We start from the raw sequence: 25,814 nt of genomic DNA on the forward strand, positions 1-25,814 counted from the left end.
AACCCTAAACATACCCCCATGTTCACTGCATCATTATTTGCAATAGCCCAGATAGGAAAAAACCTAAGTAGGAGCTACAGAAGTTAAGGACCTGAGGCTGCTGGGATGGTGGATGATCATCCATGTCCTTACTGAGATATTTAAGAATGAAGGCAAGGGTAGTAGGGGAAAGATGGAGAGCCAATGTCCTTCAATTTTTCTCTAAAATGTTTTCTTTCTGAAACAGAAGGTGTAGGGGTGCCTAGGTGGCTCAGTTGGTTAAGCATCTGCCTTCAGCTTAGGCCATGATCCCAGGGTCCTGGGATTGATCCTGGGATCAAGGCCAACATTGCTGAACAGGGAGTCTCCTTCTCCATCTCCCACCGCTTGGTGTCTCTCGCTCTTTCTTTCATAAACAATATCTTTAAAATAAATAAAAAAATAAAAACAGAAGGAAGAGAATTTAAGAATTATTTAAGCATAAAGGCCCTTACACTTTACAAAAAGAAAGAAAAGTCTTAACAGTATATTCACAAAAAGATTTCAGTAAATTAGAACAGGTAATATTATTTATGCAATCAATAAATTTCTTGGGCAAGGAACGAACAGATACAGTGAGAACTGAAAGAGTAGAACCACTAAGGGTATTTACTCTGGAGGCAAATCTCCAAAGGTCAAAGGATAGCGCTAATTATCCAGAATAACTGCTCAAGTAAAAAGCACTTACTTTTAACGATGCTAGATACTAGAGCTATATATTCAAGAATTCTTTTAATACATAGAATCATATGACATGGGTGTGGGGTGTTTTCATAAATATACACACACACACACACACACCCTTAAAAAAGAAAATCAGTGCTCGATTCGGCAGCACATACACTAAAAAAAGAAAAAAATCAACAGCAGATATGGCATGTCAACAAACAAAAATGGACTTAGGTCAGAGAAAGCTGAAACCAACCGGGACTCTCTAGGGCCCCCTTACAACAGGAGCAAGCCAAGCTGCTGCAGACCCTCAGAAAGGTTCAGGTATCTAAAGTATCAGGTATTTCTGAAAATCAGTGTAAAGGACAGGACTCAAAACAGGAACACTGAAACTCTATCATTAGCACTTGAACCCACAGACCTCTCCATAAATAAGAAAGGACCTTTATATTTTGAAGAAAACACAGTGACTTAAGATTCCATGAGATTGAGAACTCCACAAACATCCTTTTTCCTCTGGGCCGCCAACATGCCATCCAGACTGAGGAAGACCCAGAAACTTTGGGGCCACGTGAGCCATGGCCACGGACGGCCGCGTCGGCAAGCACCGGAAGCACCCAGGAGGCCAGGGTAATACTGGTGGCATGCATCATTACAGGATCAACTTTGACAAATATCACCCAGGTTATTTTGGAAAAGTCGGTATGAGACATTACCACTTAAAGAGGAACCAGAGCTTCTGCCCAACTGCCAACCTTTATAAACTGTGGACCTTAGTCAGTGAGCAGACATGGGTAAATGCCGCCAAAAACAAGACTGGAGCTGCTCCTATTATCGATGTGGTGCGACTGGGCACAAATTTTTGGAAAAGGGAAAGCTCCCCAAACAGCCTGTCATCGTAAAGGCCAAATTCTTCAGTAGAAGAGCTGAGGAGAAGATAAAGGGTGTGGGGGGTGCCTGCGTTCTAGTAGCTTGTTGAAGCAGCCATGTAGGGGGAGGTTCATTACATGCTAACAAGTGCTTTTCAAAAAAAAAAAAAAAAAAAAAAAGAGAGAGAGAGAGAGAACTCCACAAACAGCTAAGGATAGGAGGGTCTGCACTGACAGAGCCCGTTCAAGTCTTCTCAATGAACAGATAGGCTTCTGGTCATTTTTGACACTTGACTTCCAGGGTCCTAGGGCTCAGGTTTATATCTGCAGAATTCCTTTCAGAGAAAAACAGACCTGCCAAAAGAAAATAGCCACAGGATTCTGATACTTGGGAGTTCTTCCAATGAAAAGTGGCCATATCTACATAAATATCCACCAGCGAACAAAACCAGACCATGCACATTGAGCTCCCAGTCAAGTTTTTAAAGTGTCTCGCTTTAAAAAATGACGAGTATCAAGGATCACCAGACATCAAAAGATTTCAGCATGAGACAGAGCCTGAACTAATCAGGTAGGAAAATGGAACCTGAAGGCAAAGAGATCCTGCAACAGGAGGAAATATACATCCATAAAAATATCACGTCCCCAAGAGCCCACAATATTCTTTAATACCTAGAAAAGAGCTTCACAAATGAAAAAGCAGGCCATTTAAGAAATAGGGAGTCAAAATATGTGTTGAATGAATAGGATTCTTCAATTCTAGAAGCTAAAATACAATGGAGCAATGCCTTCAAAATTTTGATGGAGAATATGTGCAACCTAGATTTCTATACCAAGACAAGCCATAATCCAAATGTGCTAGTAGAATAAACTTCATCAGATATACAGAGGTTCCAGAAAAATGAGATAGTAAACCAAAGAGAGAGAGAGAGAGAGAGAGAGAGAGAGAGATGAGGTCAGGGAGACAGAATATCGAAACATAAGAAGAAAAAGGAATCACTAAGGATGGTGAAAGCAAGTCACAAAATGACAGCTATCCAGCAGACCCAGATGACAACCAAGCCAAGGAAGATAGAGAACATCCAGGAAAAAGAAAAGAACCCAAAGGCTCTTAAGGTTTGCAGATCTGTCAACGTTTGAGGATGAGATTATGCAATAACTTAAGAGACTAAACCAAAAAATAACAAGTCATTAACTAGAGTAAAAACAAAAGTTGTGGAAGAAAACAAATGGGACCATGGTATACTACACAGCTGATGAAAAGTATCTACATGGTTGAGTAACACACAAAGTCCTAATATAAACAAAAATTGTTTTTTGCTTAAATTGTACCTAGTCTCATCAGACAACCAAAAGAAATAAAAGGCATTTGCATCGGCAAAGACTAAGTCAAGCTCTCCACTCCTTGCAGATGACATGATACTCTGTGGAAAACCAAAAGACTCCACCCCCAAATTGCTAGAACTCATACAGGAATTCAGCAAAGTGGCAAGATATAAAAATAATGCACAGGAATCAGTTGCATTTCTATATATTAATGATGAGATGGAAGAAAGAGAAATTAAGGAGTCCATCACACTTACAATTCCACCAAAAACCATAAGATATCTAGGAATAAGCCTAACCAAAGAGGCCAAGGATCTACTCAGAAAAGTATAGAATGCCCATGAAAGAACCTGAGGAAGACACAAAGAAAGGGGAAAATGTTCCATGCTCACAGATTGGAGAACAAATATTGTTAAAATATTTGCTACCTAGAGTAATCTATACATTCAGTGCCCTATCAAAATACCATTTACATTTTTCACAGAGCTGCAACAAATAATCCTAAAATCTGTATGGAACCAGAAAACCCCGAATAGCCAAAGCAACATTGAAAAAGAAAACCAAAGCTGGTGGCATCACAATTCTGGACTGCAAGCTTTATTATAAAGCTGTAATTATCAAAACACTTTGGTATTGGCACAAAAGCAAACACATAGATCAATGGAACAGAATAGAGAACCCAGAAATGTACCTTCAACTCTCTGGTTAACTAATCTTCAACAAAGCAGAAAGGAATATCCAATGGAAAACAGTCTCTTTAACAAACTGGTGCTGGGGAAACTGGACAGCCACATGCAAAAGAATGAAATGACCATATTCTTACACCATGCACAACAATACACTCAAAATGGTTGAAAGACCTAACGTGGGACAAAAATTAATCAAAATCCTAGAGGAGAACACAGGGAGCAACCTCTGTGACCTCAGCCGCTGCAACTTCTTGCTAGACATGTCTACAAAGGCAAAAATGAACTATTGGGACTTCATCAAGATAAAGTTTTTGCACAGCAAAAGAAACAATTGACAAAACTGAAAGACAACTAACAGAATGGGAGAAGATATCTGCAAATGTCTTATAAAGTAAAAGGGCCAAAGCCTATAAAGAACTTATCAAAGTTAACAACCAAAAAACAAATAACCCAACCAAGAAATAGGCAGAAGATATGAACAGACACTTCGCCAAAGCAGACATACAAATGGCCACAGACACATGAAAAAATGCTCACTCAGAATCAGGGAAATACATATCAAAACCACGAGATACCACCTGACACTGGTCAGAATGGCTAAAATCAACAGATACAGAGAAAGGGGAACACTCTTATGCTGTTGGTGGCAATGCAAGTTGGTACAGATACCCTGGAAAACAGAATAGAGATTCCTCAAAAAGTTGAAAATAGAGTTACTCTACGACCCAGCAATTGCACTACTATGTATTTACCCCAAAGATATAAGTGTAGTGATCAAAAGGGGCACCTGCAGCTGAATGTTCATAGCAGCAACGTCCACAATAGCCAAACTATGGAAAGAGCCCAGATGTTCATCGACAGATGAATGGATAAATATGTGGTTTACTACTCACCACTACACACACAATGAACTACTACTTAGCCATCAAAGAATGAAATCTTGCCATTTGCAACAATGTGGATGGAACTAGAGGGTGTTACTCTAAGCAAAATAACTCAATTATTATACGATTTCACTCATATGTGGAATTTAAGAAACAATGCAGAGAATCATAAAGAAAGAGGGGAGAAAATAAAGCAAGCTGAAATCAGAGGGAGACAAACCATAAGAGACTCTTAATCATAGGAAATTGAGGGTCGCTGGAGGAGGGGGAGTGGGGTACTGGGTGATGGACATTAAGGAGGGCATGGGATGTGATGAGCACTGGGTGTTATATAAGACTGATATATCACTGACCTCTACCTCTGAGACTAATAATACACTATACGTTAATCGAATTTAGATAAAAAAAAGAAAAAATTGTAATTGTATTGGAATGATGAGGACAGGGATTGTGTTAGGATAACTATAGCTAAGAGGTATAAGAGAGCAAAATCCTTACTTTTCACAGAAATAATTACAATGACAGTAAATCTAAAGCATACCATGTTCCAAGCACAGGTCTAAGTACTTCACCTCTACTAAACTTCACCTCTACTAATTTAAGCATCCTCTTTAAAAATCTTGCTATTATCATCACCTCCATTTTATATGAGAGAAAACTGAAACAAATTAAGTAACTTGAAGCACTTTGCTGGCTCAGTCTATAGAGCACCACCCAACTCTTGATCTCAGGGTTATAAGGTGGAGCCCCACAATGGGTATAAAGATTACTTTAAAAATAAAATTTTTATAAAATTAAATAAATTATTTATTTATTTTAATAAATAAAATAAAAAGAAATTAACTTTCCAAAGGCACAATTAATTAATAATAAAGCCAGGATCAAACCTCAACAAATGGTTCCACAGTTCATGTTCGTATCTACCCAAGAGCAGTTCCTAGGAAGTCTTTACACTCTTAAAAATTAAGAGATCACCAAAGGATCTCTTAGTTCATGTGCATTATAGCTATTGAAAGTATTTATTAGCCTTTTCAGAATTGTGGCTATTCTTCCTTTAATGAAACACAAAATTCAATGAAATTTCCTAAAGGTTAGTTGCAACATCAAATATGAAATCCTATGAACTTTTTGTATTGTTATGTTAAAATCCGTGAGACTCTTGCAATTTGAGGGTATTTTGTGCATGCACTAGTCATTAGGAAAATATTGGTTCACTTCGTTATGCAAATCTTCCAAATGTTGACACCTGTTATTACATAACAAAAAATCACATTCATTAATATGGCCACTGATCTTATTAGAAAAGTCTAGCTACTGGGAAGTTCTCAAGCTCATGGTGCTGTAGAGAAGTTTTCCAAAGTTCTGATTTCCTCCTGAAAACTCAAGCTTTTTCATTAATAATAAATATTTCAGTTTTTCCTTTAAAGGGCAGGTTCACTGTTCATTTTTGAGAAAATGTTCACAATCCCAGGTCTAACCATGATGTCAGTCATTCAAGTAAAAATGCCATTCTATGAAAAAAAACACAGGCAGAGTTCAGCTCACAGCTCAAAATAATCATACACACGATTTTTTTCAAAACATCCATCATACTTCTTACGTACTTTGGAAGTGCCTGATGCAGAATTCCCATTGCATCACACATAATACTCAAGGGTGGAAAATTAATAAAATTTACAGTTTTCACTGCATCCCCAAGAATATTAAGTGAACCTGGCATTATCATTTCCTGTGAAGGCTTAGCAGTGTGGAGTAAACTGACAGCATGGTGCCATGAGTTTGACCGACTGTTGCTTCTGCACTGTGAGTACAAACATCAACATAGTGGAAAAAGGCAAATAGCTCAGTGCTTTTACAAAAACCCTGTTTAACCTCTTAGATCTCTTGAATGGACTCAGGGATCCCCAAGGATGGGCAGATAATCTCTGAGAACCACCGTACCACGCAGCCTTGTGCATAGTGTCTAAAACTGAAATATATAGAAGTGGCAATGTAAGTACATTTTAAAATAGGAAGGCCAATACCAAAAGAGACAATAAGTGGTTGTCCTTCAAGAAGGGGAAGCATTAACTGTGTCTTTCATAGTAACCCTTATACACTATTTGACTTTTTAGGAACATGTGTTATTCTGAAAAAAAATCCACAAAAAACATCTACATCCTTTCTCATCAGCAGACAAGTACTTTTTTCCTTTTTGAAAGTCTATCCCAAATGTTTTGTCCTGGGAGATTTCTTACCCCTACATGCCAATATGTTACAGTCAAAAAAAATTAAGACACTTACAGGTATTAAAAGAAAAAGACTGAAAAACACTGCTTCGCTTCATTAGAGAGAAAAACATTAAATGGCCAAAAAAAACCCAAAACCCAAAACCCAAAAACCAAAAAGCCCTGCAAAATGAAATAGCTCCTCTAGAAAACTATTTCTATCCAGGATTTCCTAATTCTTAACATGGCCATATTCAACCTCACCATAAACGCTAACTCAACACTCTCTGTAAGACAGAGAAAATATTTCTCCAGATCCAAAAGGGATGAGATGCACAAGAAGGTGGAAACACCTTAAGAAAGCTTTGTAACAAAATGAAACATTCTCCCTCCAAGAATTCATGACTGAACTTAGAAGAGTATTAGAAGAGTATCTTACCAGAAAAGGGGAATTCTGTGTCAAAGGGGATTTCTCTGCATTCTTTAAACTCCGCTGCTGAGCAATGAAACGGATAAGATGGTTTGTCTCAGGGGAGCCCCGGGCACCAATTGTAGAGCGTCGTCTGGATTTTTTAAGGTAGGATGATGACTTTCCTATAACGAAAATTCTCATTTAAATTGGAACAAAACAAGGCAATCATCAGTAATCATGTACTGAATTTTCTGTAACATACCAGCCAAAGAGAGAACATGATAAACACCTATTACAGAAATCTAAATAGAGAATTACAGGCAATATTATTTACAAACAAGAAATTGAATAGGGCTGTCAATTGATTTATTCCACACTTCTGAAAGTGTCTAGCACAAAGCATTGATCAGATAGTTGTGGAATGAACATGTGAATACATTTTAATAGTTCTCATCTTTGTTTCATATGTCCTGCTCACAGGGATGGGTAACGGCTTGCTCTGGACCAAGAACTTCTCTTTTTTCTGAATTAGTTCATCTTATCCCCAAGAACTGAGAGGAAAACTCGCACTTAGGCACATGTACCCTCATGTTCTCAATTCTTCAAGGTAATTTGTTTCTCTGAGATAACAATCTACCTTCTGCACACTACACTGAATTCTGGCCATATGCTGATGAGCACAAAATAATTCCAAGTTTTTTTTTTTGTTTTGTTTTGTTTTAAGATTTTATTTTTTTATTTGTGAGACAGAGAGGCAGAGGGAAAAGTAGGCTCTATGCAGGAAGCCCGATCCTGAACCTTTGGAATCATGCCCTGAGCCAAAGGCAGATGGCTCAACTGCTGAGCCACCCAGGCTTCCCTTGTTTGTTTGTTTTTAAGGCTTATGAATAATGTTCTTGACAAGGGAACACAGAATGGCATGTCACTGTGGTGTTGTCCAAATCATGCATTATCTAATCTAGGGTCCTCTAACTTTCCAGCCTTCTATCAGCCTCCATTTCTTAAGGCTGTTCTCCAATTTAATTCCATTTCCACGTTTGTTTCATCTCTAGCTAAATCAGACGTCACAGGTGAATTTCACCTCTACTCCTTGAAGATGAGCCCCAGTGAATTTTCTGTTCGTGATTTTCAGAGAGGCATACCCCAATCTTTCTTAACTGCTCTTCTCCTTTCCCTTATTTTTGTCATTTGTAAGTATAAAATTTATCACTAGAGTATACAGAGTCCTAATCCCAAGTGTGAGGTCAAAAAGTGACTCGCGTATGGATTCTTTTCCAGTCTGGGAAACTGAGCACACTTCTCAACCTTATCGCTCTGAGTGCCCTTGGGGACCTGCTATTCTGCTATATGTTAGGTGCACTGCACATGTTCACAGAAATCTCCCTAATCAAACGTTTGCAGCGTCAAAGTAATGAGATAGAGCAGATGAACAAAACTGAGCTATATTAAAGTCATTTTTGAAGCTTAAAAGCACCGCAACAGAATGACAACCTGTCTTACCTGAAGAGTTCTTTACAAAGCTTTCAGGCGTAATTCCCAATTGCTCTACTGTTACCGTGGAAAAGTCCAAAGGAGGCTTGAAAGTATCTGCTGTGCAATCACTAGGAAACACATCAGGTGTATGCTTCTGAGGAGTTACAAGACTCCCACTCCCCAAAATGATAGAGGTATCTTCTGCAACTGACAACATACGGTGAGGGCTAAACATCATTAGGAAAACAAACGCCTAATCCTTACATTTCACAAGGAGGCAAGAGATCACTACATACCAGCATCACGAATAGCAGCCTCCTCGGTCTCAAGAGGCTCACTACTGTCCTTTGAGTTGGTATCCATCTGAAAAAAAAAAAAAAAAGAAAGAAAGAAATAACCCCATTCCGACATTAACGTGATTCGATCAAGACTAAATCCTAACACAACCTATATAGGCATGAGAAGAGACGTCGAGAGGGTGTCTTGAGAACTTAAAAAAAAAAAAAGAGAGAGAGAGAGAGAGAAATGGAGGAAACTGCTGTTGGGGATCAAACAAAGCAGACCCCACACTAGAAGTCATGGCTTTTCAGCCTTGGCGAGCATCTGCATCGACTAGGGATTCTGTTAAAGGCCCAGCTTTGCGGATTCCCACGGAGTAGGTCTGGCCGGGCTCCAGGCGATGTGCACTTTAGAAAGCACGCGGGGGACCGGGCTCAGGCCGCAAGAGGAGCCGAGTGAGGAAGACCACGCTCCGGAGAAACGCCCTCCGGGCCGCCCTACCTCTCACTCCCGCAGCCCGGCCCTGCTCCCACCGGGCTTATCCGCAACGCTCCACCGCAGGCTGAGTGTCGAGCAGCCGCTGACGGGTCGCTCGAGAAGGCGACTCCCGGACGCCAGAGGCTGCCTCGTCAGGCCCGGGGAACCCCGACCCCCCGACCCCCGCCGCCCGCTCCCGACCTTCGCCTTCGCCGCCGCCGCCTTCGCCGCCCGCCGCCAGATTCAAATCGCCAGCCCCGCCCCCTGGCCCCGGCGTTGCCCCCACGGATCTCTACGCCGCCTCTGTTCACACGTGTCCACGCGCACCCCGCACTCTCCCGGGCCTCTACCTCGTCGCCCCGGCACCCGGAGGGGCTTCGTGAGCTCCAGAGAGGCCCCCGCTAGCTGCGGGGGGTCGCACCGACCGCAGAGCCGCGACTGCTCCCCCGCACCCGGGGGACTACTTCCCGTGAGAGTCTCGCGGAGGAACCCTTCGGTTAGGCCTTTAGCCCCGCCCCCCCCGCTTTTCAATTGGACGCTGCGAACTTCGAAAAGAATCATTGGGCCAATCCTGGCAGAACGACGGGCGGGCTCTTGCCCAATCAGCCAGTCCCGACGGCAGCCGTTTCGTCCGCGGTTCCCGAGAGTGGGAAGCGGCCACCGCGACTCGTGTGCGTCCCCGCCCGCGCTCCACCTCTTTCCCCCCAGCCCCGCCCCCTATGCAGATGAGCGCTACCTGGCGTTGGGTTTGCGCGTGCTCAGTAACGCCTCGAGGCGCCGCTCGGCTGCAGGTTGTGCTGATTGGCTGATAACCCTTCCCGTCTGCGAGGCAGCAACCTCTCTTCCCTCCCTCCACCTGGGCTGGGTTAGGATGAGCCCACCCAATGCAGGGCGGTGATTGGCTGAGTCCTGGCCGGAGCTGCCGCTTGATTGGTGGAGCTTAGAGTCAGTCCGGGAGAGGTGGGGGAAGGGTCCCAGGCTGGCTGAGCAGCCCAGGGGCGGGGTGGGAAGGAGGACCGGCCGAGCCAGGGGTGTGGGACCGGGAGTGCGTGCTAGTGTGTCTCCCTAAGAGAAGGAAGGTGGCGAAGGGAGGAGAGTCCGCGTGGGTGGAGGGAGGGGAAGGGCGGGAGAAGAAGAAGGTGGGAGGAGAGCCAGGTGGGAGGGTGGCGGCGACTCACTCAGGACCCAGTGGGGGCAGCGCGATGAGGCGGGTGACCCTGTTCCTAAACGGCAGCCCCAAGAATGGAAAGGTAAGGGGGTCGGGAGGAGGCGGGCCGCCTGCCCCGGGAGAGGGCGGCGCAGCCCGGGCGGGCCGGCGGGGCAGAGGCTGAAGTTGGGGAGAGGGGCTGGGCGGTGGGCGTGCGCCGCGGCGGGGGGCGCCCGCGACGGGAGCGGCGGGTCCGCGCGGCCTCCTCCCCGCCCGCGGGGCTGCCGGCCCCAGCCCGCCCCTCGGCGCCCCCGCCGCCGCCCCCGCCGCCCCCGGGGCCGCGGCGGGTCAGCTCGTGCCGAGCGGCTCCCACGTCCACGTGCGCGTCCTGCAGCGCGGGGGCGGGGGCGGGCCGCCGCCCCCCTTGGCGCCTCGCCCCCGGCGACCCCCGGCGACCCCGCCGCCCCCGCCCGCCCCCGGCTCCAGGAGGGCGCCCGCTCGCTGCCACCTTCGTGCTGAGTAATGCTCTGCTCCAGAAAGTGAGAGGTGAGCGACCGAGGCAGACGCGGAAGGTAGAAGGAGGAGGCTTTATTTGGGGGGGGGGGGGGGGGGGGCACGGTATTCTTCTACCCTAGGTGCAATAGCAGAATGAGGATGAGGGACGTTTCCTTGACGGTGTTCCCACCTCCGTCCTCTGGGCGCCCTCAGCCCCGCCGCCGCCAAACTTAACGTGCTCACTTTTCTATTTCGCCTCGTTTTTTTTTTTTTTTTTTTTTTAGTTCTCTAGGGATTGTCACAGTAGAAGTAGACCAGAAGTGGGTTGATTGGACACGACTCGTTGCTGTGTTAGGCCTTTGTTGAGGGTGTGGTACCAAATATTTGCCCGCCCCCCCCCCCCCTCCAAGGCTGAAGCCAGCCAAAACGAATCCTGTTCCTTCTCGAGTCTCTTGCCCCACCCATGAAAGTTCGTCTCCCTTTGGAAAATTTGACTGTCCAAAGCAGACGTTTATGATGTGGCTAAATGACATCTACAAAGGACTGTGCCTTACAGGCTAAGGTGAAGGTAAATTGGCCTCACTGGAGTATTGGCCAGAATACAGTACTTTATTTCCCGCAAAGTTTGGAAACAGTACGTCTTTAAATAGTGTAATTGTGCCCCAGTATTTTAGAAAAAAAAAAAAAAAAAAGGCTCTCCAGCTACTCTGAGATTTTAAATAAATCTGCTCCAAAAATTTGAACCACGGTCTAGTGTGTTGACTATAATTTTCTGATGTTTCTGAGTGTGGAGATCTAATAACCTTAAGAACGACTGGCGTGTATTCAAGTTCTTGAGTTTTCATAAATGTTACTTCAAAATAGACTTCTGAAGACTGACTTCTGACATCAGCGTTTTCTAAACCTGTATCGTTAGCTGCTAATAATCTAAAACTTATTGGTACTGGGAGAAAAACAAAAAAAAAACTTCGTATATCCAGACGGTTGTAATATGTTCTCAAAAACAGACCTTTGACATTTTTATCCAGCATCTCTTTGTTCCTCTCTAAAAGACAAGATGTTTGGACTAAGTCATAGATATTTGACTATGCGCTAAATCTCCTCTGAAACCACTGAATTTTGTTCTTTCAAAGCTTGGCTGTGTTAGTCTTACCATATATATATTTTTTAAAGTATCTGGTCTTGACTAGGTTAGGTTAGCCGTTTTTTAAATAAAATTGTACTTGTTTAAAAAAAAAGTTGTACTTGTTTTAAAAATATTTTCTAGGGAATCTCAAAAGATTGGGAAAATTACATCGCAAGTAAATAAAGATAAATATGTTTATACTAGTAGTAAAGATCATATGAAGATCCAAGCTGGGGCAGCCCTGGTAGCTCAATGGTTTAGCGCAGCCTTCAGCCCAGGGCCTGATCCTGGAGGAGACCCAGGATCGAGTCCCATGTCGGGCTCCCTGCATGGAGCCTGCTTCTCTCTCTGCCTATGTCTCTGCCTCTGTTTCTCTCTCTGTGTCTCTCATGAATAAATAAAATCTTAAAAAAAAAAAATCCAAGCTGGAAAATTACTAGTATGATTCAATAATAGTAAAAACAAGTCATACTATAATTCTTACTACTCAGAAAACATACTCTATGCCAAAGTTCTGTTTCCTTTCCTCTTTCCAGCTGATTAAAAAATATATATATGTACTCTAATTACTCTTGTGTGACAAAAGAGTCCAGAATAATACATAACAGGTTACATGTTTGTATAAATAACATGACTAAGCCAGAATTGGCATGATCATGACATGACGTTCATGAAAAATATGCTGAAACAGAGCACTACCATTAGAGTTTGATATTGGGATATCTGTCGCTTCCATTATCCCTTCTTGACCAAGCTTCTGATTTTTCTTCTTCGTCAAAAGATGAGTATCCGTTTTGTCAAATAGGTTTCCCTCCTGTAATGCTTCTTCAGTGGTTGCCAGACTGGGCCATAAAGCCTGGGCTTGGAGAGACACAGAGATACTGCAGGGAACTACATCATATGCTTTCCGTGACTTTTCTGTATACTGAATAAACATAAGTGTAACTAGTGCATGCTTCGGTGTTGTAGAGAGGGCTGTGCATTTTCTAAACCCGTGCTTTCCATGGTGCAATAGTACACCACAGAGGGTGTGCAAGAGGACCCAGTAGAGTTTAAGAAGAAATACACTTTTTATATTTTTACTTAGAAATCTAAAATCATTTTAAAATGTGGTTTTTCAGTCCATAAAGACACAAGTGCTTTCAATTACTCAATGTGTAGCCTGTAGGCTACTCAGTAGCCTCAGGTCTACTGAGAGAAGGGAGTCTGTTCACATGAGAAAACTACTTCACTGGTTGGTTCTGAATTATGACCTACTGAATTATGCAAGTGCATGTTAAGATTTGAATTATCCAGTTTTAACTAAATTAACCTTCACCAAAATGCCAAGTGGCTTTAAGAAGCTGCAGACTGAAGACTGTTATGTGAACACAAGTAAGCAGTAAGAAAATGGCAGAGCTGCCACTTCTCCAAAAATAAACTATGAGATTTAAAAAAAAATGGGGGGTGCCTGGGTGGCTCTGTCAGCTAACCTGCTGCCTTCAGCTTAGGTCATGACCCCAGGACCCTGGGTTAGAGCCATGTATTGGTCTCCCTGTTCAGCCGGGAGCCTGCTTCTCCCTCTCCCTCTGCTCCTGCTCTCTCTCAAAATCTTTTTAAAAAATTAAAAAATAGGGCAGCCCGGGTGGCTCAGTGGTTTAGCACCGCCTTTAGCCCAGGGTGTGATCCTGGAGACCCAGGATCAAGTCCCACATCAGGCTCCCCACATGGAGCCTGCTTCTCCCTCTGCCTGTGTCTCTGCCTGGTCCCCCTCTCTCTGTGTCTTTCATGAACAAATAAAAAATTTTTTAAAAAAATAATAAAATTAAAACTTAAAAGAAATGGATATCTGGATCTGAGAAATCAAAAAGTACCTTTTTTTTTTTTTTTTTAAGATTTACCTATTTATGAGAGAGCGCACATGTACAAGTGGGGGAGGAACAGAGGGAGAGAATCTTTCAAGCAGACTCCCCAGTGAGTGTGGAGCCGGAATTGGGGCTCAGTCCCACTACCCTAAGATCATGACCTGGGCCAAAACCAAGAGTTGGATACTCAACAGACTGAGCCACCCAGCTGCCTCCAAAAGTACCAAATTTTAAAGAAGACTATTTGAAGTCCTGTTTAATAACTACTATTAACAATAAACTACTCTCCAAGTACATATTGTTCTTTGAAACATTAGCCAGTGGTGGGATGAGGTCATCCTAAGTAGCAAGATGTTTAAAAATATTTTCCAACATATGAAGACAACTTGAGATGTTTTTATTTTCCTTTCTTGTTTGTTTTTTTTTGTTGTTGTTGTTTTAATTTTTATTTATTTATGATAGTCACAGAGACAGAGAGAGAGAGAGAGGCAGAGACACAGGCAGAGGGAGAAGCAGGCTCCATGCACCGGGAGCCCGATGTGGGATTCGATCCGGGGTCTCCAGGATCGCGCCCTGGGCCAAAGGCAGGCGCCAAACCGCTGCGCCACCCAGGGATCCCGCTTTCTTGTTTGTTTTTAATGTTTAAAATCAGTTTATATTTGGTAGCATTTCACTAAATTTAATGGTAAATAGGGGATTTTTACTGGCCAGTTCCATATTCTAAGTTGATAAAAGTCCTCATTTGGGAAATTGTATTGTTTTTTTCTAATTGTGGCATAAACTTTATAAATGAGTAAATAAACACACAAATGTTTGAGCACATGCCCAAAAATGTTTTACTGATGGAGTATGCAGTCTAAAACATTTGAAGGCCATAATCCTAAAAAATTGGGATCTTCAAATTTTAGGTTTTTTAGTTGCTCCAAAAGAATCAGTTGTATCCTTTCATCATTTCTCCATATGCCTCAGAATTCTCATTTTTTTCTTTTTAATATTCCCGTAAATAGCATTAAGGAATTTGAAATGAGACTCAGATGTCTGACAGTAGTGAGTGGCTTCTGAGTAACCTGATGTCAATTCAAAATTTCTATACATCTTGAATAGAAGTTGGCCTTTTTAACTTCAGAATATTTATCAATGGGCTGTGCGAGTCATAGACCTTTTGTATACTGAAATTTAGTACCATCTTTGTATGAGGAACCATGCCATACTTACGGCAGACATAATGGAATGTGAAATAAAATTCTGTACTGATGTTTACACTCTTTGTCCAGGACATAATTATTTTCTTCTGGCTTTCATATTAGGTCAGAAATACGTTGTTGGTGTTAAGTATCCAGATTTGAATCCATTAAGTTGAAGAAAAGTAAAATCTATGCAATCTTTTCCTATTGAAACGTAAACATTAATAGGAACTTTGCTTTTCAACTTTAAACATTTAAAAAACATATTTGATACATATAAAGAATATTAAAACATATAAAAATTAAGAGGAAAATAATATACCAAGTATCAGTAAACCTGCCACACAATGAAAGAAAAAGTGTATTACCAAAACTTAATGTTCTTGTCCACTTTACTATCCCCCTGCTTATCCATAAAATCAGCCAGTTTCATGAATGCTGTAGTTTTCTTTGCCATGGTTCTTTTTTTTTTTTTTTTTAAGGTTTTATTTATTTGGGAAAGAGGGAGAGGTAGAGGAAGAAGGAGAAGCAGACTCCCCGCTGAGTGAGGAGCCAGATGCCAGGCTCCATCCCAGCACTCCAGGATCATGACCTGAGCCAAGGCAGACACCCAACCAACTGAGCCACCCAGGCATCCCTCTTTGCCATGTTTCTTTAATAGTTTGGCCACATATATATGTATAACTAACCTATATATTGTTTTGTCATCTTTGGGATATATCCTAAATTGGCGTCATATATAATCTTTTTGGACTTACATTTTTCATTCAATATATTTCTAAGGTTACATCCATAATGTTCTATATACTTCAATTTTTTTCACTGCTTTGTAATAGTTTATTGTATACAAGTACTATCCCATTTTATCTATCTTCCTGTCAGTGGACACTTGGGTTATTTCTCTATATTTTGCTATTAAATTGACAGTGTTGCTATGACTGTTCCTGTGTATGTATCCTGGTACACACATGCAAGCATTTTTCTAGGGCAGTGGATTGCAAACTTTAGCATGCATTGGGAACAGCTGGAGGAATTGAGAAACCACATTGCTGGGCCATACCCCCAGAGCTTCAGATTCAGTAGATTTGGGATGGGGCCAAGAATTTGAATTTCTGACATATTTCTGGGTGATCCTAATGCTGCCAGTCTAGCGACCAAATTTCTCAGAACCAATGCTTTGATGAATATATATGTAAGTTGTACTAACAGTTCACTTTGAACAACATGGATTTGAACTACATTGGTCCACTATGTGTAGATTTTCTTTTTCAATAAATACACTATAGTCCTATGAATGTATTTTCTTTAGCATACTTTATTGTAAAAATAGAATAACATACAAAATATATATTGTTTATATTATTGGTAAGGCTTCTGGTTTACAGTAGGCTATTAAGTGTTTGAAGAGTCAAAAATTATATGCGGATTTTTGACTATTCAGGGAAGGGGGAGTTGGTGCCCAAAAGCCTGCATTATTCGAGAGTCCAGTGTATTGGCTGTTAGGGTACATTAATGTTTAATTTTTTATAATGTCAAGTTGTTTTTGGAGGCATTGCAGTAATTTATATCCCACTAGCATTGCATAAACCTTGCCACTGATCCGCATCCTCTTCAACACTTGATATTCTCACACTTTTTAATATTTACTATTTTAATATTTGCCTTCTTAGCTTAGAGTTTAGTTATCTTTTTTAGGAACAAAATAATTGAAAAATATGTGGAATTTAAGAAAACAAAGAACAAAAGTGGGGGGGGGAGAGAAGCCAAGAAACAAACTCTTAACTATAGAAAATAAACTGATGGTTTGCCAGATGAGAGGGAAGATGGGTTAAATAGGTGATGGGGATTATGGGGTGCACCTGTGATGAGTAGCCAGCGTTGTGTGCAAGTGTTGAATCACTAATTGTACACTTGAAACTAATATTAAACTATTAACTGGAATTTAAACCCTGCACCAAAAAAAAAACACCCACCCAATTTTAAATGTATTAAACTAAAAGTGTAGGTAGAGTAAATTGAATTCTGTGTTTAATAATTGTGATTGGTGGTTTGGTTGGGTAAATCAGCTTGCATAAATTGAATAAGTATTTATTGATAGTGTATTAGGTAACAGATAACATGGGCATGTAAGAAAAAATGCTTTAGATACTACACGTGTGGGTTTTAATTTTTAAATTTGAATTATCTAGGCTACAATTTGAAAATGGTGTTTAAAGGCAAATTAAAACTCACTAAATTAATCTGTCCTCTTAGACATGGTAAAACATTTACTGTCCCATTTGACTGATGGTCTTCACTTGTCTTGGGGTCTGAACTTTAGAAAGGATTAATAGTAGCATATTATGATGGTCATTAACTTGACTAGAGGCATTTCTCAATTTACTCTATAGAATGCTTCCATTCTAAGTATAGTGCCTCCTTTATTAAATTGGGTAATCACAGTGATGTGGGAACCCCAGGTCCACCCTGGGGGGCATACCACACATAAAGCAAATAGCCTTTCTTAGCATGACCATTTTACAAATGATTGGCCTCTTTGAGGTCTAAAGTGAGTTTAACATATAACAATTAAACCTCATATGCACGATAAAGATTAATTTTTTTTAAATTTTTTTATTTATTTATGATAGTCACAGAGAGAGAGAGGCAGAGACAGAAGCAGGCTCCATGCACCGGGAGCCTGACGTGGGATTCGATCCCGGGTCTCCGGGATCACGCCCTGGGCCAAAGGCAGGCGCCAAACCGCTGCGCCACCCAGGGATCCCAGTCTCTTGTGTTTCTATGCTTTGGATTCTTTTCTGTTTTCTCTCCATACCCTCTCCCTTAGCACAAGTGGGTTTGCTTGTACATAAAGCCTTATGTATTCTCTCTTCCTTTTCTCCCAGGAACGTGTATCTGTAGTAACAGAATTCCAGGCTCTATTACAGAGGTGAAAAAATGATAGGAAATATAGAAGACACATTTTATTCAGGTTTCAGTTACTTATGGCATGTTTGCTGTGTCAAGACACTGTGCCTAGTGCTTTGCATTATTATTTTTTACCATGGCAAGATATACAAAAAGTTACCATTGTAGCCGTTTTTAAGCATACAATTCTTTGGCATTAAGTACATTTACGGTGTAGCCTCACCACTACTTCCAAAACTTTATCATACCAAATATAAACTACCCATTAAGCAATGACTTTGCAGTTCACCCTTCACCCTGATTATCTTTATTCTACTTTCTGCCTCTATGATTTGCCTATATCATATAAGTGGGATCACATATTTGCCCTTTTTATGTACCTGCCTTATTTTACTTAGCATATGGATTCAAGATTCGTCTATGTTGTAGCTTGTATGAGAATTTCATTCCTTTTAATAGCTGAATAATATTCCATTGTGTGTATGTACCACATTTTGCTTATCCACTCATCTGTTTAAGGACACTTGGATTGTACCTGACTTTTAATCCACCTACTTCCCTTTAAATTGTGCTTGCCTACCACCCTTCCCCAGAACTCCCCAGCTTGCAATATGTATCTGTCCTTTTATCCTTATGGTCCAAGAGAAAACAATTGGAATATAAGTACTCTTGCACATTTCTATATTAGCAAACAATTCCCTTCATACTCTGCTCTTCATTTCATTTATTTAACTAAAAAAATTCAAAGTCTACTAAACTCTAGTCACTGGTAAACAAAGATTCAGCCTTGTTTTTTTATTTCATATGGCTCCTTGATCCAGTATCCTGTGGAAGGTCGATTGGCTGTTCATTCTTCATGTTCAGCCCCTCATCTACATTTTATTCATAATTTTTAGAGAGCCTAACTGATAATAGCACAACTATACAACTCAGCCACCGGGCCACCGGGAACCCATAGTTAAAATTATACTGGAGCAAAAAGAAACTTAACTACATGTAGAGATTCTCAGCCCCCTACCTAAGCATTTGCATTGCTTATACATGTATCAGACTGTGTCTGATATAAAGCAGGAGAAAAATTCACTGCATCTCAGCTGTTTGCTGTATTTAGAATGTTAGCTAAAATCTGGCTTTTATAATATAGGTAATTACAGAAGAATTAAGTGAAGTGGGAAGTTCTTACCTTTCATGTGGTGGTAGCTGATGTAGTAAATGTTATCATAAACAGTAAATCATTCCTGTTTTTAAAGTAAGGCATGTATAACAAAGGAATAACACAAAAGCAACGTTGTAAAGACTTAATAGGTCTCAGAAGCTTTGTTAAGCTCTTACCATGCATTAACTCCTTTCATCCTCATGACCTCATGTAGGTGTGATTCTTACTGGTTTCTGGTTAAAGCAACAGAAGCATAAAGAGGATAATTTATCTCGTCCACTAGATAGAAAAATGTCAGAATCTGCATTCCAGTGTGGGTCTGTCTTTGGAACGGGAGCATTATTTAACACATATAAGACCGTAGATTATTTTTGTGCAGAGATCATTTCTTACACTCTAGTTCTGGATTTCAGCAATATTAGATATAAAAACCTCTCAAAATCTCCTTTTATTTGATAGTCTCATTTTTAGTTTTGATTGTAGTTTGGCGGTTTATAATTTGTAAATAATGAATTCATTATGTAAGTTGTTAATCTGGTGTGTTCACAGGTGGTCGCTGTATATGGAACTTTATCTGATTTGCTTTCTGTGGCCAGCAGTAAACTCGGCATAAAAGCCACCAGTGTGTATAATGGGAAAGGTGGACTGATTGATGATATTGCTTTGATCAGGTAACCTTCACCTTTTTATAAGCTGTCTACAGTGTCCCCTCAACATGTTGGTGCTCTGCTGTTTCCCTTAAGTAGTAGTTTAATTACTGGTAAGAATATAGAATTTTGGCAAATGATTGCCTAAAATTTGCTCTTTAGAATTTAAATAATTTGAACTTACTCTATAAGATAGAAAATCCGTAGTACATTCCAATATTCTGATCGTCTTTCTGCATATTTCATACATGGCTATAAGGAATTTTTTCTTTATGTTATTAGAGATGGATCTAATAAGACATGCAATTTGGGATGAGACATGCCTTTAAAATGCTGTGGAAGTGCATAACTTATTTTGGTATTACAAAATTGATGTACATACATTAACTCATGATTTGATTGCTTCTGAACATGTGCTTTTGTAAGATAAATTTTTCTCTACTTCTTACAAAAATAGTCTTCACAGAGAGGCAGGCTAATTTACTAAATGACTAATTGACACAAAGCCAGTTCACCAAAAATCAATTTGTCACATGACCAATTTGCCAAGTGTCTTCCAGGTATTAATTTCACCACGTCTTTTCTACCTCTTTTCCCACTGGCTTATAATTTGGATTTAGCTAATATCCAATTGATATGTTTCAAAATCCAGATGCCTAGAACCTCTGGAATTTCTGATTCTGAAGACATACGTTTTTTAATTTAGAAATATGATTGATCTCTTTAATTTTTATATGTTACTGCTTATTGTTCAATTCATTACCTAAGAATGCTGTGACTTTAATAAATCTCACAATGACCTACTTTGGTGAAAACTTGCTAAATAAGGTAGAGCTTTAAGTAGGGTTAACTCACCAGTGATCCACCACAGTAGTGGTTTTCTGTTTATTGGGTTTTGGTTTTGTTTTTTAAATATCCCAGGCAGATATATCTCTTTAAAACAACTGTTTGTTCACCTTATTCCATCCTCATAGGATCATAGAATTTTGGAGCAAGAAGAGGCTTAAGAAAGAAGATGGGAAGGGAACACTAAGTGCTGACTCTGCCAGTTGTGTTGTATTGGCTTTGCCAAAGTCACCTCATTTAATTGGGGAGGCCTGGGGTTTTTTCTTATTTTTTTAAAAATTTTATTTATTCATGAGAGACACAGAGAGAGAGAGAGAGAGGTAGAGACACCGGGCAGAGGGAGAAGCAGGCTCCATGCAGGGAGCCCAATGTGGGACTTGATCTTGGGACTCCAGAATCATGCCCTGGGCCGAAGGCAGGCCCTAAACCGCTGAGCCACCCAGGGATCCCCAGCATGGGGTTTTTTAAATTGATGATATGAAGACAATGATGTGCTAAATTGTAATAGCTAATACAAAACTACAATAGCTAATACAAAACTAATACAGAGCTTAGTTTTTGTTTAAACTCAGGTCAGAATGACCTTTCAACATTATATACTGCTTTTGAAGGTAATCGTTTCTAATCTCTTCATTTTATAAATGAGAAAATTAAACACCTGAGAATTTCAATGTTTTACCAGGGTCATACAGTTTAGTAGTTGATTTATGTTAATGAGAAGAAAACAAATGTTCATACTAGTCTTAAAAAGTTAATTGGCATAGTGAGCAAGTAGAAGAGATTACAGACTTAAAAGATGCAGCTTTAAAATCCAAATCAATTAGAATAACTTAGCTTTTCAGCATCTGTCTCCCAGCTTCTTTTCCTTTCGATAGATATTTAAGTCTTGTTGGATGCTTTGCATCAAGCCAAATTTCTCCTTAACCCAGACACTACCTCTATGAAACATTCAGTGTATTCCTGTGAAGCCTTATAGGAAATAAAAGTTTCTACAACATAGGTCAGAAGTGAAGCCTTCTGAACTAGAAAATATCTCCCTGTTTAAGAATTTGTGGCTCACAGTATAATCTCTGATCATTTATTTACACTAATGGTGAGATATGTTGAGGTAGGGGAGGAAAATATACACTGATAATCTAGAATTTTGGATTACATGCAATCATTTGACCTTTGAGTGTATGGTGGGTGTTTGTTTTGTTTTGTTTTGTTTAAGATTTATTTATTTATGAGAGACACAGAGAGAGGCAGAGACACAGGCAGAGGGAAAAGCAGGTTCCCCTCAAGGAGCCAGATGTGGGACTTGATCCTGGATCCCACAGGATCATGCCCTGAGCCAAAGGCAGGCACCCAACCACTGAGCCACCCAGGTGTCCCTAGTGAGTTTGGTTTTTGTTTTTGTTTTTTTTCCTAGAGAGTTTTTATAACAAAGTTATACTTGGAATTATATTCTTCCTAGATGTAACATGAAAATGTATTTTTATTTCCAAAGCACAGAGCAGCTGATAATTTAGAAGAAAATCCCAATAATTTATTTAGGGTTACAGAATTAAAGTATAAAAAGAAGAGTTGGCTATGGCTTTAATCCTATCCCTTGAGTGTAAAAGTACATTCCTCAATTGATAAGAAAGTGGAATTTAGGGGATCCCTGGGTAGCTCAGCGATTTAGCACCTGCCTTCGGCCTAGGGTGTCATCCTGGGGTCCTGGGATCAAGTCCCACATCGGACTCCCTACATGGAGCCTGCTTCTCCCTCTGCCTGTGTCTCAGCCTCTCTCTGTGTGTCTCTCATGAATAAATGAATGAAATCTTTAAAAAAAACAAAGGTGGAATTCACATAATTTGCATAGTGGGTTTTGTTTTGTATTTTCCATTTTAAAAGTTCTTCCATGTACAAGATCTTATTTAAATTTAAATCCAAAGACAGTTAAGAAGTTAAGCAAAGCACTGGACACTTAGTCAATGTCTTTGCAATATAGATTAATAGCAAAATCTGTCTTCTACATAATTCTAAAGTATAGCTCCTCTAGTCAACTGATAATTAATGTGATTTCTGGATTTTGATGGTGGCTTTTAAATTTTGATTTCCCCAGGGATGATGATGTTTTGTTTGTGTGTGAAGGAGAACCATTTATTGGTAAGTGACTTCCTAACAAGCCAATTTTATCTGCCAAAGTGAAAAAAATATTTTACATGCACTTACTAATAAGCTTAATATTGACAAGGATCTTGTGGTAGCACTCAGATCATCATAACTTTTTGATTCTAAACTGGGTATGTCTGTCGAAGTAAAGTTTTAATTTGAATTCTATTTTAGTATGGATATCTCATCTTTTACTTGCTTTTAAAATGCTCTGGAAGTGCACACGTTTATCAGAGATGACATGATAGGGTCATTCCAATTGTGGAAACTACAACTTTTGTGTTGATATTTTCTCCTTGTAGGTGTTAGGTTACAGATTTTTAAGTGTGTAGTGCTTGCACAAGTTAGTGTTTGACAGTCATTCACAGTGGTCGAATCAAATCAGTCAAAATGACTTGTTATCAACCACATACAAGATACACATATGGTATCTTTTGATTTGGAAGAAAGTTTATACAATTCTGCATCTCAAAAGAAAACATGAGGCTTAGATAATATCACTGTTCTTTAATGAGTATTTGATGTATTTAGCTCCATACAGCCTGACCCTGAATATTTAATAATTTGTGTAAGCCATCACAGTTATTGCATTTGGAGAGAGGAGGGAGTTCTCAAGATCATCACATGAGCAGTTGCCAACTTAGAAGTACATGCTCTTACCTTAAAACAATGAGCACATCTTTTATCCATTAGCTTAACAGAGTAGTTAGCAGGCAGTGGTCGCTTTAATTGGTTTGGTGCACACATACAAAATAAAAAGTAATTCATGTTTTTTTATTGTTATGAATGCTTGGATTTAAAAATATTTGATATGTTTTCATGCTCTGTGTTTATTGATGCCCGTACTATTTTACATTTGGCTGGTCGAAACCTCTTCAACTCCTTTTGATATAACCCCACTGGTCTTTTATAGCTTCCTTACTGTCTGGAATAACAGGGTGTTCATCTTATACTTCTCCTGTTTCAGACCCAGATCAATGTTTTTTCCAAGAAGCCTTAATTTCTTTTAGTAGGAAATATCATTTCAAAACAGTCTGGATGCCAGACAGGCTCATTGCTACTGGGTTCATTATTTTTACTAGGCTTTTTGGTGGAAGGAGTTGGAAATACATAGCTAGCTAGAGATGAAATTTATGTGTAATGTAAATTATATGATAATAAGTTTTATATAATATATAACATAGGTAAAATAGCTCATGGGTTCATACTCATACTTTGGTTTATAATCAGGATTGTAACTGATTTTATTTAACTTTTATTATTTAACTTTTTCTGTCTTACACCTATGTCTCCTTTCTTCCACATCAATAATTCTGATTTTTGGGGTCATAGGGAATGAGGGAATTATGTCACATAAGTACTCATTACATCCTCCCACACAAGACACACATAAAAGTGTCAGTAACAATTCCAGTACTTGGCAGTACCGATATGATTGCTAAAGACAGTTAAACATTTTTTGCATATGCTCATTCCTTTCTTCCGTTACTTAAAAAATAATGGTATTGTTTCTATGTTATCAGCTTATATAGGTATTATATACTATATTCTCTATATTCTCTCTTTAAACGGTCACTTAGCTTTACTCTTTCAAGTGTATTTAATACCCTCAATCCCTATGTTGACACCTCCAGTGGTTGTCGGAAAATTTTTCTCTAGTAGATCTTTACAAAGAACTTCTGAGAACAATGTTCTCTGACAATTCACACGTTAATAACAGTTTGTGGTTTCTATACTTGAGAATCAGTTTGGCTAGATATAAAATCTGAACAAGTTCAGTCAAAACTGAACAAATTGCAAACTTTAATGATGTATGGTTTATTGTGTATCAGTTATTCCTCAAGCTGTTAAAATCCTTGGTTCATATTCTCTTTTTTAAATCTCTTTAATATGTTGTACTCCATCTTATTTTGGCATAAAATGTCCATGTCCAAACAATCTGATCATTCATAATGATTATTTTTCCTAAGTCACTCAAAGGATTACTCTCTTTTTTATTTACTTACTTTAAATATTTATTTATTAATGAGACACAGAGAGAGAGGGGCAGGGACACAGGTAGAGGGAGATGCAGGCTCCCTGCAGGGAGCCCGTCGCAGAACTGGATCCCAGGAGCTTGGGATCTTGACCTGAGCTGAAGGCAGACGCTCAATCACTAAGCCACCTAGGTGTCCCCTGCCCTCTTTTTTAAAACAGTAGTTTTAGTAGACTCATCTTGGGTGTTCTGGGCTGATTCTATCTGATACCTGGTGGACCCTGTCAATATGTACTTGGCAAGTCTTTTAATTTCAGGAAGTTTTCTTGAACTTTAAATTACGCATTTACTTTGTCCCCTTATTTTCATTTTCTCCTTTCAGTCCTATTGTTTGTATGTTGGATCTTCTACACTTGTTTTCGTATTAGAAATCTTCTCTGAAATCGTTCTCATCTCTTCCTTCATTTCTTACTGATTTTTCAAGCTTTCCTCTTTTTCATTGTTTCTTTCCCTTAAGGTGTTACCTGTTTATTCTCTCCTGTGTTCTTGTAGTTTGATCTTCATTTCTGAATTGAGTTTTCATTGTAGTTTTAGTTCTCTCTTGAATTCTCTCACCTCATTTGTGAATTTTGTAATTCTGGGTTATGTTGTTCTTTCATATTTTATATTTACTTTTAGCGTGTTTGGAATATTTGATTATAGTTTTTATTTTGTGGGCATTTCTTTCTGGCACATTTTCATTGCTTTATTTAAAATGTGTGAGATTTTCTCTTGCAGTTGCCCATTTAATGTGAAATTAGTTTCTTTAACTTGAGAAGGGAGAGCTGACTTAGGAAAAGTTTTCCAATTTCATGGCTCTAAAGTTCCCTTTTCTGTCATTTGTGTGAATTATTAAATATGGAAGTCCCCTTTTGCTATATTCCAATTGTGTTAGACCTTTTTAACTTTTATCTGGACTCCTTTTTCTTTTGTCTTTGTTGTCTTTGTTTTGTTCAACTTGGGTTCTTTTTCCAACAACATCTTATCCTTGGTATTGGTCCTGGAA

At 39.8% G+C, this 25,814-nt stretch overlaps 2 protein-coding genes and 1 pseudogene across 8 annotated transcripts in view; 2 read left to right on the plus strand and 1 right to left on the minus strand.

Moving 5' to 3' along the window:
• CDCA2 (cell division cycle associated 2) overlaps positions 1 to 10,356 on the minus strand; it is a 53,650-nt gene extending 43,294 nt beyond the window's left edge. The window contains exons 1-4 of one of the 7 annotated variants that reach the window (XM_072796230.1): positions 10,040 to 10,356; positions 8,844 to 8,910; positions 8,575 to 8,754; positions 7,102 to 7,256 (exon numbers count right to left, since the gene is read on the minus strand). In XM_072796230.1, the coding sequence (XP_072652331.1) occupies positions 7,102 to 7,256; positions 8,575 to 8,754; positions 8,844 to 8,910 (402 nt within the window). In that variant the 5' untranslated portion in view covers positions 10,040 to 10,356. Of the gene's footprint in view, positions 1 to 7,101; positions 7,257 to 8,574; positions 8,755 to 8,843; positions 8,911 to 9,327; positions 9,442 to 9,653; positions 9,800 to 10,039 lie in introns of those variants that run through there. The other 6 variants (XM_072796226.1, XM_072796223.1, XM_072796227.1 and 3 more) reach the window with 6 other exon arrangements.
• On the plus strand, positions 1,217 to 1,666 carry LOC140616551 (large ribosomal subunit protein uL15-like; annotated as a pseudogene).
• KCTD9 (potassium channel tetramerization domain containing 9) overlaps positions 10,319 to 25,814 on the plus strand; it is a 38,020-nt gene continuing 22,524 nt past the window's right edge. Inside the window, exons 1-3 of the mRNA XM_072796232.1 lie at positions 10,319 to 10,553; positions 19,712 to 19,833; positions 22,745 to 22,788. Coding sequence (XP_072652333.1) covers positions 10,506 to 10,553; positions 19,712 to 19,833; positions 22,745 to 22,788 — 214 coding nt within the window. The 5' untranslated portion in view covers positions 10,319 to 10,505. The remainder of the gene's footprint in view (positions 10,554 to 19,711; positions 19,834 to 22,744; positions 22,789 to 25,814) is intronic.

This window comes from Canis lupus, chromosome 24 (assembly GCF_048164855.1).
Source record: "Canis lupus baileyi chromosome 24, mCanLup2.hap1, whole genome shotgun sequence".
Lineage (NCBI taxonomy): Eukaryota > Metazoa > Chordata > Mammalia > Carnivora > Canidae > Canis > Canis lupus.